The sequence below is a fragment of the Symphalangus syndactylus genome, chromosome 10, assembly GCF_028878055.3.
Source record: "Symphalangus syndactylus isolate Jambi chromosome 10, NHGRI_mSymSyn1-v2.1_pri, whole genome shotgun sequence".
NCBI lineage: Eukaryota > Metazoa > Chordata > Mammalia > Primates > Hylobatidae > Symphalangus > Symphalangus syndactylus.
This window is the reverse complement of record NC_072432.2, coordinates 87,933,440-87,951,619: the sequence shown is the minus strand read 5'-3', so window position 1 is coordinate 87,951,619 and position 18,180 is coordinate 87,933,440. Positions and strand designations below refer to the sequence as shown.

General features: G+C 43.6%; 1 protein-coding gene across 11 annotated transcripts in view; it reads left to right on the top strand.

The window, feature by feature from the left end:
* Nucleotides 1–376: 376 nt before the first annotated feature.
* Nucleotides 377–18,180, top strand: part of ACVR1B (activin A receptor type 1B) — a 44,579-nt gene continuing 26,775 nt past the window's right edge. For 2 of the 11 annotated variants that reach the window (XM_055294776.2, XM_055294770.2), the window contains exon 1: nt 388–578. In XM_055294776.2, the coding sequence (XP_055150751.1) occupies nt 488–578 (91 nt within the window). In that variant the 5' untranslated portion in view covers nt 388–487. Of the gene's footprint in view, nt 579–18,180 lie in introns of all 11 variants that reach the window. The other 9 variants (XM_055294779.2, XM_055294778.2, XM_055294781.2 and 6 more) reach the window with 8 other exon arrangements.

Genomic DNA, 18,180 nt, shown 5'->3' with positions numbered 1-18,180 from the left:
CAGTTAGAAGACCGCGGCGATGATCCCAGGGGACGCGCTAGGGGCTTGAGGCTAGGCGCAGGGAAGGAGGAACTGGAACACGCACGGGATTCGTAGAATATTCGACGGGGGCGGGGGATCGACTCTGATAAGATAATTCTGCGCTGCGTGGGGTGCCGAAGAGGGAGGAGACTGCACGTTCGGCTCCGGCCTCCTCCGCGCCGGGCTCGGCACCGATCCGCGAGGTTGGCCGAGGCATGAGCCCCGCCCACCCCTTTAACAGGGACACTCCCCTTTAAGGCGGGCGCCCGCGCGCGCCCCGGCCCCGCCCTTCGGGGGCGCGCGCGGCGGCCGCGGCGCCGGCTCCGCCGGGAGCGCACGTGCAGGCGCCGGGCGGAGGAGAGGGAGGCGGGAGCCGGGCCGCGGGAGGAGGGGAGGCGCCGGGGGCGCGCGCGCGCGCGCTGGGCGCTGCTGGGCTGCGGCGGCGGCGGCGGCGGCGGTGGTTACTATGGCGGAGTCGGCCGGAGCCTCCTCCTTCTTCTCCCTTGTTGTCCTCCTGCTCGCCGGCAGCGGCGGGTCCGGGCCCCGGGGGATCCAGGGTGAGTCCTGGGGCGGGGGGCGGGGGCCGCGATGGAGAGGGCCCGGCGAGGGCGAGGCCTCGAGCCGCGGCTGCTGGACTACAGCGCGCCCCCTCCCCATGCGCACAATATGGCCGGGTGGGGGGCGCACAGGAGTCGGGGTGACCCCCAGTCAGCTTCCCCGATCTCCGAGGCGCGGCCGCCCGGCGGCGACGGAGCTCACGCCGGGCCCCTGGGGACCCGAGCCCTGTTGCAGGCGGAACTGGATTCGGGCAGCTCTCAGGGGTCGCGCTCCCAGCGCCCTCATGTTCCATAGAGGGAAGTCTGAGCTTCCAGCCCCAAGATTTGGAGGTCCATGGTTTCTGCCCTTCACCGTGTCCAGGGGCGGGGGGGCTTTCTTCCTTCCCTCCAGATGCTCCTGGGGGGCGTCTTTCTCCCGCCAAGATTGTGGGGTTCGGGCGGTGGGGTCTTAGCCTCTCCGAGGGATCCTGATGTTGAGAGCCCGCGCACCTCAGACTGTAGGGGAAGGGGTCTCTAACCTTTCCTTCAGGTCCTGCACTTGGCGTGTTTCTTCTCCTCCCTCCACTGCCTCCCTAATGTTCTGGGAAAGGGAGTCACATTTCCCCTTCACTCAATCCCTTGAGTTCAGTGGGGCAATCCCCCTTCCGCCCTCCGGCACTCATGCCCGGTGGAGGCTATTTGGAGGAAGTGGGACGTGGGACGAACAGGCCCCTAAACCTTTTTGGAGCCTGGCTTTGGAATCCCTAACCCTGTGGAAACGAGTTCCCCAAGGGTTGATCTGAATCTAGGTGTATTTGCTTTCCTCCTCGCCTCCCCCACCCTACCCCGGGGGGCCCATTCAGTTAATCACTTTGTGGATGCCTTTCAGGTGAAATCCTAGAACCTGTCTCCAACCCCCCAAGATTATTTAAAGATCCCACCACTGGACTGTATCCCCGGCCCTTGGTCAGTACTTATTTACCTTCCTACACGATGCCTCTTCCCAGCCCGCCCACCCTCACACACCTCTTACCTTCCAATCCCCACAGTCTGCATTTCGCCTTATACCACCCCCACTCTCCTCTCTCTAGAAGCGGGTACCTTTTTGCGGGACACTCCGCTGGCTATGTTGTTTTTGAGGCTTTGGGGGCTAAGAGCAGATGAAACCCTAAAATATTTCATTTAAGAGAGTCGTGGCGAATGTGTTTTGGCCTTGGGGTAGCAGATGAAGGTTATATTTGGCAGTTATATTGAAGCGATTATTGACCCACAGATGGATCTGGGAGAGATGATCAGGATTGTATTGGCTCCCGAGGTACAAAGCCTGATGCTTTGACTTCTCAGCAGCCCCTAACCTTCCAGCAATGGGAGATAAAGTGTGTTCTGTGGCTCGCTTCTCTTACACTAAAAATAATGATTCTCAGGTGGGTTCAGTCGTCTTTAATAAACCAGACAGTCAAGAAAAGACAGCATGCCACTTTGGAGTCTCAAAAACAAGTTCATTATCTCCGGCTTTGATATTTGTTCCCAGTGGTGGAGCCTGTGCAGCGGGGTCTTTGTTCACGGGCTAATGCTTCTCCTAAGGAGCACCTCGTGTGTGTTCTTCGGCCTCACTGCTCTGTGGCTTAGGTATCTGTGCTGTGGGGTTTGAGAAACATGGTGAAGGTGTATGAACAGAGCTTGATATTTGTGGTGAGATAATGATTTGCATGAATAAGGATGTTCCTCGGGCCTTATTAAGGGCCATGTTTTTGGAATGTGTAACATAATGTTCTCTACTGGGTAGTAAGGAAGAAAAAAAGGGAGATTGAACGTCTAGGTTTGTCATTTTGTGTGTGTATGTATAAATCTTTAAATCTTCATATAGGAATTTTTATCCTGCCCCTAATATATCCAGGATTTTTAACAGTCATTTCCCTGCTGATTTGATGTAGTGTTTGTGGGGTTTTTCTGGTTGTGAGCCTAGTTAAGAATGTTTGATAATCCAAGTGGTTCTGAATGGGGCAGAGTTCATTTTTTTGTAACCTTCCTAAAATGGATGTTTGTGGGGGTTAAGGTGGGTGGGTAAAATAGGGAGTTCGTTTCTTTTTTTGGTAAATTGGAAATTAGGTTGTGTGTCCAGCAAACATTCTCCAGGGCCTTTAAACTTCTTGGCCAGACACTACAGTTTTTTCCGGGACACGTCTAGTTGCCAATAGTGCATGCTATGGAGACCACTGCTGCGAAGGGCTTAAAGTAAAACGTCAGTTCTGGGAAAATAGAGGCTGTGGGATAACAAGAAGTTGATTTTTTTCCCCTCCCCTGCATTTCCTATATAGTGCTCCCCTACGTGGGCTGGAGGAGTGACAGAGCCAGACAGCTCTGATGCCTGATACTTGGACATGATGTGCGGGCAGTAAGGGATAGGTGTTTCTATTAATTAATGAATTAACTAGGACTTAGTAAAAGGCCAGTGATAAGGAGAATGAGTTTCAGTTAGAAATAGCATCCGTTTGATAGGTGTACATGTTTTAAGGCCTGGCTTTGGAATTTTCACATTTAAAAATGTAAAATTGAGTTAGTAGCAGGAGAACATGACATTCATTTCTTAAGACAAAAGCAACAAGAGAGACATTTGACATTCTCATAGGAACATTTTGAAATTTTGTGAGCGGACTGAAAATCTAATTTCAAGCCAAGCCTTGTAATTTTGTTGAGTGGACATGGATTTTAAGTACAGTGGAAGTGCAGTCTTGTAGAGACCTCTGATTAGTTTTGTTTAAACAGCTCCTGGAACAGATGTGATAAAACATATTAAAATGGCTACTCTGGTTAAAGGTTAAAGCCAGATGGAGGGAGGAGGCTGGTTTTCAGCCCTAGAACTTAGCTCCCTTACAAGTTGTCCTTGAACAAGTAACTTAACCTTTCTGTGACTGCCTCAGTTTTCCCTCTGTAAAATAAGGAAATATTTTGTGTCACTCTTATTGGGACATTTGTGAGACTGACTTACTGATAGCCAGTTGGCGGGGAGGTATTTTTAGACACAGTTTCTGACTTCAGTGAATAAGCAATGCTGGGTTACTTTTTTATCTTAAGGAGCAGAAAAACATACTCTGTGATTGATAGACGTACAGCATGTCACAGTATGGTTATTTTCTTTTTGTGCTTTTTTGTAGACCCCTTTCAGATTTCCTCAAGTTAATTTCTGTCTCTGGCAGGCTCTTACATCGTCGACTAGGCAGCATACCTGTGCTAATCAAAGACAGTCTGGAGGGAGTGACCTGCTTTAGGCTTTATTGGTTTGGCAACGTTTTAATTCTTACGCAACTCTGGGTATGTTTATGGCACTATGTAAATGTTACATAAGAACATGGAGGCTGAGAAGTGGCCAGAATGGTGACTGTGAACACAGGAAGGTTAGACTGAGGACTTTATCCAAAAGGACCTTGGGAATCTGCAATCAGTACAGGAAGAACCTGCACTTTATTTTCCTCTAAGAACCTTTTTAGATGATTATGTCTTTCAGGTGGACTGCTGTGTTATAAATAGGTTTATTCTCCACCGGTGAGCTAATTGTAACCTTGCTACCAAAATATGAATCAGTAAACGATGAGACGTGCTGCTTCTTCCAGCATGTCCTGTTGAAGCTGCTTGTTGCATTTTGGAACATGAGTTGAATTGGGTTGCAGTCTGTTCTCATAATAGCTGAGGAGCACAGAGTGTTGATGTGGAATGGAATTCTCAGTTCGTGGTGCTTTAGGTCATCTTAATTTTTGAAGGTTAAATTAGAATACTGAAGTAGCTCTTTATAATTTTGAAATCTTTATTGTTTACTGTTCAGTTTTTGTTCAGAGTAGCAGTGAACATTAATTCTGGGATCTCGCCTCTTTGTCTTCAGTTCTTGTGTTAGCTGTTGTAGGAGTTGGTGTAAGAGGGTCTTAATCGGCCGGGCATGGTGGCTCATGCCTGTAATCCCACCACTTTGGGAGGCCGAGGTGGGCGGATCACGAGGTCAGGAGAGCGAGACCATCCTGGCTAACATGATGAAACCCCGTCTCTACTAAAAATACAAAAAATTAGCTGGGTGTGGTGGTGGGCACCTGTAGTCCCAGCTACTCAGGAGGCTGAGGCAGGAGAATGGCGTGAACTCGGGAGGCGGAGCTTGCAGTGAGCTGAGGTAGCGCCACTGCACTCCAGCCTGGGTGACAGAGCAAGATTCCGTCTCAAAAAAAAAACAGAGGGTCTTAATCTCATTTTCCTCTCTGTATTCATAAAAAGGGAATCCTAGAGTCCTTTCTCACCAGTGCTTCTGATGCTGGACATAACTGCAGGCAACCACAGCCCATCAGTTCCACCTGGACTGGGAATGCGAGAACCTTTTAAGTCCAACTTGCATTTCTCTCATTCTGCAGGCACTGCCTCATGGCCAGGTTCAGATACCTGCTCTGAGTTTCTGTTCTTCTCAGTTTTTTACTCTCATGCAGGTTTAACCTGAGCTTTGGCTTCAGAGGCACCATTTCTGTCCATGTCTGCTCTCTCTCCTCTGTTATGGAGAAATTGTGTGCTAAGCAAAAATATGATTTCAGAGAGTATCTTTCTTTCCTTTACTCTGTAGAGTTGCCATAGTTTGGTTTAGCTGTGAAGTTTCCATCCCAGGCAATCTTTATCTGCTCTCTAGGGTTCAGAGACAGTGCCACTTTAGGCAACTCTGGGCTTTTTGGTTTTCTTTAGTCTCCACCCAGTCTTAAGCCTGCATTTGTCTCCCTAAATATTTTGAATTTAGCATAATGAAAGTAACTGCCTTTCCCTTTAAACCATAACATCACCCCTAATATTTACAGAGTTAACATATAGATTTCTTTATTCATTGGATTGGGTATGTGCCTGGAACAGTTTTTGGCATGGGGAAATAACAGAACAAGATGAACAAAAGTCCCTAAATCTCTGCTGTTATGGAACTTATAATTGCAATGGCTTAGACTGAAAATAAATAAGTAAACACAATTATCAGTCCATGAGTGCTGTGAAGAAAATAAAACAGGATGCTGTGCCATAGTGTGCCTGGAGCTGCCACTTCACTTCTTTCTCAGCTTCATTGTTTTATCTGTAAAATGGGACTAATACAGTCTTGTTATTTGTGGTAGTTCTATAAAGTTGAATTGTAGAACTGAATTACCAAATCTTCAACCATTGCTCCTAGGGGAAATACAGGGTTAGGTTCCTGCGAGCCTCTGGTCACTTTTTCAACCTGTCAATACATAACCTTATTTTACGTGTTTCTTTTTTTTTTTTTCTTTTTTTGAGACAGGGTCTTGCTCTGTTGCCCAGGTTAGAGTCCAGTGACATGATCTCACTCACTGCAGTTTCTTCCTCCCAGGCTCAAGCAATCCTCCCACCTCAGCCTCCTGAGTAGCTGAGACCTCAGGTGTACACCACCACACCTGGCTAATTTTTGTATTTATTTACTTTTTGGTAGAGACAGGGTTTCGACATGTTACCCAGGCTGGTCTTGAACTCCTGGGCTCAAGCAATCCACTCACCTGGGCCTCACCTGCTGAGATTACAGGTATGAGCTACTGAACCTGGCCTGTTTTATGTGTTTCTGTTTCTGTTTATTTTTATTTTTAATTTTTATTTTTTTGAGACAGTGTCCTGCTCTGTCACCCAGGCTGTATAGCACAAGAGTGCATCATAGGCCGGGCGCAGTGGCTCACGCCTGTAATGCCAGCACTCTGGGAGGCCGAGGCGGGTGGATCATGAGGTCAGGAGTTTGAGACCAGCCTGACCAACATGGTGAGTGAAACCCTGTCTCTATTAAAAATACAAAAATTAGCCAGGCGTGGTAGTGTGCACCTGTAATCCCAGCTACTCAGGAGGCTGAGGCAGGAGAATCACTTGAACCTGGGAGGCGGAGGTTGCAGTGAGCCGAGACTGCGCCACTGCACTCCAGCCTAGGCGACAGAGTGAGACTCCGTCAAAAAAAAAAAAAAAGAAAAAAAAAGCATCATAGCTCACTGCAGCCTGAAACTCCTGGGCTCAAGGAATCCTCCTTTGTCAGCCTCCTAAGTGGCTAGGATCACATGCACATGCCACCATACCCGGCTAATGTTTAACTTTTTTGTAGAGATGGGGTCTCACTTGTTGCCCAGGCTGATCTCAAATTCGTGGGCTCAAATTATCCTCCTGCCTTGGCCTCCCAAAGGGCTGGATTACAGGCCTGAGCTACCATGCCTGGCTTTGTTTCTGTTTAAAGACACCTCATTTAATACGTATTGTTGGTTCATTAACATTGAACTTCACTGACAGCAGAACTATTAACTCATGCCTGAACCAAGCTTCTCTAACATGTATTTTCTCTGTGAGGCATATCACTATCTTCTTGCACCTAGGAACACTAGACAGCACTTCAGCACTACTTGTGGGGGACCATTTTATACAGCAAAATCATCAATGAAAAGCATGACACTAAATATACTGCAGAAAGGATAACTTGTTTACAGTATGCCAGCTGAAACAAGAAGGCAGGGTGTTGCCTTGTTTGACCTCAGTTGGGAACGCATGTGGTGGGTGTTTCAAATGTTTCACTATTCTGTGCATGGCTGTCAGTGAGCAGGAAGGTACCACGAATGTTGATATTGGGGTTACAAATAAATTTGCATTAACCGTATTTTGTTAGAACTGTATACAAAAGTGGTATAAATAAAATTGTAGAATTTCACTAAACCAGAATTTTAATACATGTAGTTAGAAGTCTCATTTCCAGACTGCAAACTAAACATATGCATGTTGAGTACCTAGCATGGTGATCTAGGGCAGTGGTCCCCAATCTTTTTGACATCAGGGACTGGTTTCGTGGAAGATAATTTTCCCACAGGGGAAGTAGGGGCGATATGGTTTTGGTATGAAACTATTCCACCTGAGATCATCAAGCACATCAGGCCGAGGTGGGTGGATCACCTGAGGTTGGGAGTTCAAGACTAGCCTGGCTAACATGGTGAAACCCCATCTCTACTGAAAATAAAAAATTAGCCGGGCATGGTAGTGGCAGCATATGCCTGTAATCTCAGCTATTTGGGAGGCTGAGGCAGGAGAATAGCTTGAATCCGGGAGGCGGAGGTTGCAGTCAGCTGAGATCACGCCACTGCACTCCAGCCTGAGGGACAGAGTGAGACTCCTCAAAAAAAAAAAAAAAAAAGGATCATCAGGCACATCAAGCATGTTAGATTCTCATAAGGTGCATGCGAGCTGGATGCCTCGCATGTGCGGTTCACAGTAGGTTTCCCACTCCTATGAGAATCTAATGCCGCCGCTGATGTGACAGGAGGCAGAGCTCAGGTACCCGCCTGCCACTTACCTCCTGCTGTGTGGTCTGGTTCCTAACAGGCCGTGGACCAGTACCGGTCTGTGGCCCCAGGGGTTGGGGACCCCTGATCCAAAGGGTCCCTTGACACATATTTATTGAGCACCTGTCATAGACTAGGCATTGTTACAGCTGTTAGGGATACAGTAGTAAACCAAAGGAGACAAAATTGCCTTCCCTCAGCTTACCTTCTGCCAGGTGAGGTGGACAATAAACAAAAGTATGAAATGTAAGGCAGTTGTGCCTACCACAGTCCACCTTCTGCTCCTCACTCCCCCAAGATTCCCCATGTTTGGTGTACACACACCTGCTTCAGGTATTCAAATGCTAGTCTTTGTAGATAGAATTAAGTTCTCAATCAGTTGACCTTTAGCCATCTAAAGGAGGTTATCATGGTGGGTCTGTCCTGATTGAACTAGCCCTTTCAAAGCAGAGAGATTTCTCAGCTGATTGCACAAGAGGAAATCAGATGTTCCAGCTGGCTTGGAAGCAAGTAGACATCCATGTTGTGAACTGCCGATCCCAACAGCCACATGGCAAGGAACTGCAGGCAAACTCTAGGAGCTGAGAGTGGTTCCCAGCTGACAGCTAGGAGGAACATGGGGACCTCAGTCCTTCATCTGCAAGGCAGTGGATCTTGCCAACAACCAGTAAGCTTGGAAGAGGACCCAATCCTAGATGAGAAGGCAACCCTAACTGGCACTGTCCATGCTGTGCCTGGACTTCTGACCTGTAGGAACTGTGAAATAGTAACTAGGTGGTGGTTTAAAAAATGTATGCATTGGGTGGGAGCAAGTCAAATGGTGATGGTGAAAATAGGTAAAGCAAGAGAGGGGAATAATGAGAAATACCGCAAGAAAGGCATGAGGGTACTTGAGACCTGGTGCCCAGCCATCCCATCACTCACATATAAAAATAAATCCTTTGACCACATGTGGCTTTCATCTGACTATAACTTTTTTCTAGATATTTGTGAGTGGAGGGGAGAGGGGATTGTGGATGCTTTGGAAATAAGTTTTTTAGGTGCTTGGGATGTTTGAATTGAGGAATCTGGGAATTGAAGTAATTTCTGAGTTTTTGTTTTTTTTTTCTTTTTTTTTGGTAGTAGAGGACTCACCTTTCCCCACATCCTTGTATATTGCCTTGGTATATGTTTGCATATTACCTTTTATACCTGTAGAAGATAAGATTGAATTGTAATCAGTCAGTGTTCATTTCTGATATCCAGGACGTGCCTAGCACCAAGCTGAATGCTGAGAGGGATCCTGGGGAAAGAGTCTGTCCTTGCTCTTTAGAAGTTTACACACAGAGACCGGCCACAGTGGCTCATGCCTGTAATCCCAACACTTTGGAGAATGAGGTGCAGGGGATCGCTTCAGTCCAGGAGTTTGAGACTAGCCTGGGCAATATAATGAGACCTCGTCTCTACAAAACATTTTTAAAAATTACAAGGGCTTGGTGGCGTGTGCCTGTGGTCCCAGCTACTTGGGAGGCTGAGGTGGGAGGATAGCTTGAGAACAGGAGGTTGAGGCTACAGCAAACCATGATTGCACCACTGCACTCCAGCCTGGGTGACAGAGTGAGATCCTGTCTCAAAAAAAAAAGTTTACACGCAAATGGACTTTTTTTCTGCTTGTTGGAACTACCACAGACTATGAGGAGTTCAGGTGACAATTGTAATAAAAGCATCTGATTTGCTGAATGTTTACTATATACTAAAGTATTATGCTAAGCACCTGTGTTGTATCATTTACTCTATGTAGTTATTCTTTGAGGGGCTAGGGACTCTTATTCCCATTTTACAGATGAGAAAACTAGGGCATAGAGAAGTTAAGCAGTGGGTCCAAAGTCAATCCAAGTCCAAAACATGTGCTCTAAATATTGTACTGTACTATAAACTGTGAGTACTGTAAAAGTGACCTTCTAACCAGGCTCTCTGCCTTCAATCTCCCATTTGTTTTCCATCCTACAGCTAGATCTAACTTTGGAAATGCACCCTGTTTGTCTGACCTAGAGGTTGTGTGGCTTCTAGGATCAACTCTAGACCCCTTAGCTTAGCATTGCAGTCAGTTTCATCTGGTCTTAGTCTCCCTGACTGTTCTTGTCTTTGGCTGGAACCTTGGCATTGTTGGAACTGTCAATTTACTGTGAACCCAGTATAGCTAATGTCTTTTCACAGCCCTTTGCCTTCCCTTTTCCTTTTCTTTGGAATGCTTCTCCTCACTTCTAGCCAAACCCAGTGTCCTCTAGTGTGGACCGTCGTCCTCTTGTGTTCTCCTGGTCAGTGATTCCATCCTCTCTGCTTTTCCCCTCAGACTGTATTGGTAGTTGGAGTTGCACTGTTTATAGTTGTCTTCTCCTCCCACTCTCTCTGCCCAAAGAGTTGGTGCGGGGAGCTGGCTTATTCATTATATGGCTTTGGCCTGCACAGAGCCTTGCATGCTTTAAGTACTTAATAAGTTTGTTTAATTGAATTCATTCATTTCTTTTCCATCCTCAGTAAAATCCTAGGTAAATAATTCCAATTCTGTTTTGTTCTAATTTTATTATAATCTTGTATATATAGTATTTTAATCCTACTCAAAAAATGCTGCAACATTTGTGAGTTACTTGGAACATCATAATCTCTCTTTCTACCTCACCTCTTTCATCTCTGTTTGTCCTACCACCTACCCATTTTATTCCAGCCAAATGAACTTGATCTGCCAACCTCATTAGTTTTATTCTCAGTTTGACTGATTTCTTTTTTCCTTTTTCATTGTCCCAGTTGCCTGAAACAATCATTCCTATCCCTCTTCTCACTCAAAACTGTGACATACACTGTCTCCTCTCCATTCGTCCATATTATAATAAATAGGTCAGGAAGAAAATACCAGGGATAAATATCCTTCCCTGCTCTATTGAGCCAGAAGTATGTTTATTCAGACTCAACAAAGAAAACAGTGGTTTTACATGTTCATCATAAACTGAAATCAAAGGAGAAATGCAATTTCCTGATTGTCTAAATATGACAGCTGAGTCTGCACACATAGGTCCCAGGAACATTGGACACACTCCCTCATAATGAGGCCCACTCATTTCAGTCTTACCTTGACATTCTCCTGGGCAGCAGGTGGGCCCTTGCTAGATGTTCAGGTATTTACAGTCAGCCATAAATTAAGTTGCAATGACAGGTCTCCTTAGCATAAACATCAAACGTCTCTTCTGAGTGAGAACAAAGCTTTCATTCTCTAACTGAGACTTAAGGTTGAACTTGTTTAAACAGCTCTCTAGGGCTGGGTTTGTCTCCAAGTAGAATGTCAGAAAGGCAGTTTGTAGAATGGATACAGTGTGGAGCTGGCTTTTCCAAACACCTTTCTCTTATGCAAACCCCATTCCAAGACCTTTTCCCAGATTGGAATTAAATACCAAGCTTATCAAGTGTCTTATTGTTAAATCTGTGTTTCTCTCCACCCCCCACCATACAAATAGCTTCCTTTATTAAGTCAGTTATGTTTTTTTCATAAGTGCTTTTTACCAGTACATTTTTTTTGTTTTTTTTTTTTTTCTATATACCACCATTGGCACCTGTAAAATTTGACTTTATTATGGCTCGTGGGTACTTGAAAGCTTTTTGTTTTAATGTATTTTTAAAATCTAATTTTGATGATTGTAAGAGGTGAAAATGTAACTTGGGTGTTTTTTTCTTTTAACCAAATAGCATGTGATTGCTTTACTGCTGCAAGAGTTTTCTATTTAGGCTGGTTAGAACTTTGCTGGTGCAGAATCAGTTCCTAGTTATTGCCTTCCCGCCCCCCAGGAAAGCCACACATTGCCTCTATTTTGTGAACAGTTTAGTGCCAGACATTTTTTAACCTGATTCAGATTTTCATAAACATTTTGGCAGTTGTCTAGATCAGTAGCTATTAACAATTGTCTTTCTTTTTAAGACAGTGGAACTCTTAAAAATGAAAATATAGAAATGTTTATAAAGTGAGTAAAAGCTGAGCAACTCTGGCGGAGGCCCCTCTGCCCCTGAAATTATTAGGCTGAGATCTGTTGAGTGAGGTTTATTGAGCGCAGTGCTATTTGCCAGGTGCTGTACTAGATACCAGTGAGAAACTGTTGAAAAGGACACTGGTTTCCTCTTTGTGAGTTCAGAGATTCTTGGACACGGTGGAGAGTCTAGAGATTCAGGAAGAAGACAGTTTGAAAAACACTGTAGTTTTTTTTGTTTTTGTTATTGAGATTATATCGTATATTGTTGTTTGGCAAATAGGGATTTATGGTAGTAGCTTTAAATTGTAGCAAAATACGTATAACATAAAATGTGCTATTTTAATTGTACAATTTAGTAGTGTTAAGTACCTTCATAATGTGCAAACCATCACCACTATTTTTTAATTTGTATTTTTATTTTTTATTTATTTATTTATTTTTTGAGACAAAGTCTTGCTCCGTCACCCAGGCTGGAGTGCCATAGCATGATCTCGGCTTATTGCAACCTCTGCCTCCCAGGTTCAAGCGATTCTCCTGTCTCAACCTTCTGAGTAGCTGGGATTACAGGCATGCACCACCACACCCAGTTAATTTTTTGTATTTTCAGTAGAGACAGGGTTTCACCATGTTGGCCAGGCTGGTTTCGAACTCCTGACTGTAAGTGATCCACCCACCTCGGCCTCCCAAAGTGCTGGGATTATAGCATGAGTCACCATGCCCGACTGACATTTCATATGCATAGAATCTTAATATGTGGCTTCTTTCATGCAATATAATGTTTTTGAGTTTCATCTATATTATAGCATGTATCAATAGTTTCTTTTCATGGCTGAATAATATTCCATCATAAATATACCACATTTTGTTCATTCATCATTTGATGGACATTTGGGTGGTTTCCACCTTTTGGCTATTGTGAATAGTACTGTTGAGAATATTCATGTACAAGTCTGTGTTTAAACATTTGTCTCAGTTATTTTGTGTATATGCCTTGGAGTAGAATTGCTCGGTTATAGGGTAATTCTAGGTTTAACTTATTAAGGAACCATCAAACTTTTTTCTGCAGCAGTTATACCCTTTTATGTCCCAGCAATGCACCAAGGGTTCCAGTTTCTCTAAATCTTCACCAACACTTATTAAATTTCTTTTTCATATTGTTATGGCCTTCCTAGTGGGTATGAAGTAGTATCTCATTATGGTTTTGACTCGCATTTGAATTTGCAATACATTAGAGATGATGTTGAACATCTTTTCGTGTGTTTGCAGGCCATTTGTATATCTTTGGAGAAATGTCTGTTCAGGTCTTTTTCCAGTTTTGTTGGTTTTTTAAAAATTATGTTTTTTAGAGAAGGGGTCTTGCTCTGTCACCCAGGCTGGAGTGCAGTGCTGTATTCTTAGCTCATGGCAGCCTTGAACTCCTGGGCTTAAGAGATCTTCTTGCCTCAGACTCCTGAATAGTTGGGACCGCAGGCATGCACCACTTTGCGTGGCTCCTGTTCAGTTTTTAATTGGGTTGTTGTTGAATTTGAAAAGTTTTTTATATATTCTGGATTCTAGACCATTTTCAGATATATGATTTGCATATATTTTCTCCTGTCCATTGTCTTTTCACTCTTTTGATATTGCCCTTTGATACACAAAGGTTTTTAATTTTGATGAAGTCCAGTTTATCCATTTTACTTTTGTTGCTTGTGCTTTGGTGTCATATCTGACAGACCATTGCCAAATCCAAGTTCCTGAAGTTTTACCCCTCTTCTGAGAGTTTTAGAAGTTTAAGTTTTAGTTAATATATTTAGGTCTTTGATCTATTTTGAGTTAATTTTTGCACATGGTGTTAGGTAAGGGTCTGACTTCATTCTTTTGCATGTGGTTATCCATTTGTTCATCACCATTTTTTGAAGAGACTTTTCCTCCCCCCTGTATGTTCTAAGCACTCTTGTTGAAAATCAGTTAATCATAGATGTATGGGTTTATTTCTGGATTCTCAATTCTGTTCTGTTGGTTTGTATGTCTATACTTAGCACCATTCTGTTTGATAACTGTAGCTTTGTTGTAAGCTTGAAATCAAGAAGTATGAGTCCTCCAACTTTATTTTTTTTTCTCCCAAGATTGTTTGGACTATTCAGGGTCACTTGCAATTCCATATGAATTTTGGGATTGGCTTTTTCATTTCTGGAAAAAAAAACAAAAAAAAGGCCACTGAGATTCTGATAGGGATTGTATTGAATCTCATCTGATGTATATAATTTATATATAATATATGATCATATATTTACTGTACATTACGTGTAATTTAATTTATGTTGGTGGACAAGTTCGGTTCTCAGTTTTTCAGTATCAATTTGCAAAAAAAATTCCTCTTGAAAAATAGTATGCATAAGAAACCCTGGAGGAATATACATCAAACATGTATTAGTAATTATCTCTGGGGCAGGAATTAGAGGGGCTCTCAACCTCTACATTATATATTTCTGTGGTGGTTGAAGTTCTTTGTAAACAAGGAAACATGGATTAATTTGGTAAGCAGGGGGAAAAAAGGTAGTAAAGATAAAGTATATTAAAAAAAACCCTGATATATGGTATTCATAATAGCACAACATTTATGGTTTTGGACCCCCCAAGCAAGTAGAATTCCTCGAAATGAAATATTAGAATTGAAATGCTTAGTAGCAAGTAAGAGCTTTGATGTATTTGATTCAGTGTCAGCAGCTGGGTGGGAAGACAACCAGTAGGTTGGAGATGTTAAGAGTACAGACCTGTGGGGAGGATGTGGCTGCATCAAAGCACAATGGGAGGTAGAAGCTTTACTAGATAAAGACAGTACCATGTGAGATCGCTCAGCGAGGTCCTTTCCTTATATAGATGGTATAGTTGGGCTAAGAGAGATATCATGCAGACCATCCGACTGGGATAATGAGCTTGGAGAAGCCACAGAATTAGGCCGGACGTCAGTGATTAGAGACTGATTATCCAAACACGAACAAGAGAGGAATATAGCAGTTTTGGTTAAGAACCCATCCTTAGGATACGCAGTCTTAGAACTACTTAAGGAAATACACTGAATTTGATCTTGCATATTGGATGAAATCGATTACAAAGTAAATTTCAAGTAGTCTGGAAGAGGGAATACTTAGTCTTTTCTAGACTAAAGATGTGTGTGTGTATGTGCCAAAATCTGTGTAGCTAATGGTGTTGGGTTGAGGAGGGGAGTGTGGAGATAGAGGGAATGCCTACACAGGACCTGGAAAAGTAGAAGAGGAAAACACTACTAAAAAAAAAAAAGGAAAGAAAAGAAAAAAGAATTAACATCACAAAAAGAGACAACTGGAAGTTCTGTGCCTTTGCAAGGGATGGTAGGGATGGTATTCATCACTTGTTAGTATTCTAGCCAGAAATTTGAGCCTGAATCAGATCAAACCTCTAACTCTAGCTAATAGCTTATAGAAAATACAGAGGAGAGAGGAACATGTTAAATGACACCTTGGAGAGTCAACCCAAAAAATCCAGAATATGGGAAGCTGCAGGACAAATGGCCTAGATTCTTCAACAGATAACTTGCAAGGAAAATAACAGCGCAAGGGGGAACCTATAGATTAAAAAAGGTTTTAGGAGATCTCTTAGCTGAGTGCAGTGGAAGAACCTCATTTAGATCTGGATTTTCATTTTATTTTATTTTTGAGGCGGAGTCTAGCTTTGTCTCCCAGGCTGGAGTGCAGTGATGCAGTCACAGCTCACTTTAGCTTCAGTTTCCCGGGCTCAAGCAATCCTTCCACCTCAGCCTCCTGAAGAGCTGGGACGACAGGCGTGTGCCACCACACCTAGCTGATATTTTTACTTTTTGTAGAGACAGGGTCTCGCTATGTTGCCCAGACTGATCTCAAACTCCTGAGCTCAAGAGATCCTCCCACCTCAGCCTCTCAAAGTGCTGAGATTACAGGTGTGAGCCACTGTGCCCTTCCTGGATCTGGATTTGAGCCAGTTGTTAATTTTTTCAAGATAATAAAGGATTTTTGAACACTGACTGGATATTTGATTATATTAAGGCTATTGTCAGTTATTTTAGGTATGATAATAATATTGTGGGAAACTGCAATTTAAAATATAACTTGCGGAAGATTGCAATATCAATGACAAAAAATTAAAGGCACTTAAAAATATTAAAGGTGGTGTGGTGGCTTGAACCCAGGAGGCAACGGTTGCAGTGAGCCGAAATCATGCCATTGTGCTCCAGCCTGGGTGACAAGAGCAAGACTCCGTCTTAAAAACAAAAACAAACAAAAAAAGGTTGGGGGAAACCTGCTAGAGAATCGGTGGCTGGTGCTAGTGGGAATGTCTGGCATTTAATTGTACACTTAGCTGTATAGGGACTTGGCTGAGAGCTTTATATACTGATTATCTTCTTCTTCAGAGCCACGCTATGAAGTTGATTCTCTTAGTTTTCTGCATTGTCTAATTGGGCAGCCCGAGTCCTGTGAGCCTAAGAAACTTGCCTAGTGTTGCTAAGCTAACAAGTGATGGAACCAGGATTTAAGCTTAGGCTGTCTGACCTCAGAGCCCAGGCTGTTAATCACTATGTAATTATATCTCCCTAAAGGTGCTGTCAGTGATAGAGGAGGTAGAGAAACTGAAAGAATTATTTCTGGCCGGGCGCGGTGGCTCCTGCCTGTAATCCCAGCACTTTGGGAGGCTGAGGTGGGTGGATCACCTGAGGTCAGGAGTTCGAGACCAGCCTGGCCAACATGGCGAAACCCGGTCTCTACTAAAAATACAAAAAATTAGCCAGACGTGATGGCAGGTGCCTGTAATCCCAGCAACTTGGGAGGCTGAGGCAGAATTGTTTGAACCTAGGAGGCAAAGGTTGCAGTGAGCCGAGATTGCACCATGGCATTCCAGCCTGGGCAACAAGAGCAAAACTCCGTCTCAAAAAAAAAGAATTATTTCTTTACTTGTATTGAGAAGCGTGCTATGGAAACATAAAAGTCCAAATTATTTCAAAGTGGACAAGTTGTAGATGTTAGATACCTCTCGAGGTAAAGGTTTAAAACCAATTTTATATTCATAGTTGGCTTGTAATAAATGTTATTTTATTCTGAATTTAAGTAGTGATAAATATATGGGATGTTTTAGACCTAAAGAAGTGGGTCTTTGTGGCAAATTGTATTTCCTAAATGACTGCAACTATATTTCCTATCCCACATGTTTTTCTTACAATGTGACTTTGACACTCTTTCCAATAGGCAGGGTCTACCCATGTCCCTTCCTTGAATTTGGGTGGAGGCTTGACAGCTTTGATCTATGGTATATGGTGGATGTGATGCTCTGTGGTATCTTAGGCTAGGCTGCTAGAAGGACACAGTTTCTGCCAGATTTGTTTCCTTTTGGGATCTTGCTCTGGAAAAGGGCAGCTGTCATGCTATGAGGAGCCCAAGCTAACCCACACAAAGGGACTACAGGTTGAACATCCCTAATCCAAAAGGCTCCAAAATCCAAAAGTTTTTGAGCACCAGTGTGCTCAAAGGAAATGCTCATTGGAGCATCTTGGATTTCAGATTTTCAGATTAGGGTTGCCCAGTCAGATGTATATGAAAATATTCTAAAATCCCCCAAAATCAGAAATCTGCAATACTTTCTGGTCCGAACATTTTGGATAAAGGATGCTCATCCTGTAGTTGGAGAGGACCACATCAGGAAGAACGAAGGTCCCCAGCCAACAGCCAGCATCATGCGCCAAATGTAACTGTGAATAAGCCTTCAGATGATTCCAGCCCCAGCCTTGGAGTCTTCCACCTGAAGCCCCAGATGTTGTGGAGTAGAGATAAGCTGTCCCTGCTGCCCTGTCCAAGTTCCTGGCTCATAGAATCCATGCATAGATTAAATGGTTGTTCTATGCCACAGGTTTTTGGGGTAATTTGTTATATGACCATAGTAACTGGGACAATATTATTTTTCCTCGCATCTCAAAGGACGTTAATGTTGTCATCATAAATGGCCATTTTTGAGCAGATGTTTAGTGTGGATCTACTAGAATTCAGCCCTGGAGATGCAAAGGTGAATGGAACACAGTCTATTTCTTCAAATGGCACCACAGCCAGAAGACTGTTAAATTGACCTGTAACTCCTATATGTGTAAAGAGATTTCCAGAAAGAGCCTGGTTGCTATGCTGATGAGACCTATAATAAAAGTTAGGGCTACTGAATCTAAGAGAACATTATACTACCCACTCGAGAGAAGGTGGCAGTATGGTTTCTCCAAAGCCCAGGCGGGCTAATTGGAATTTTTTATAGAGGTAAGTATGCATGTGAATA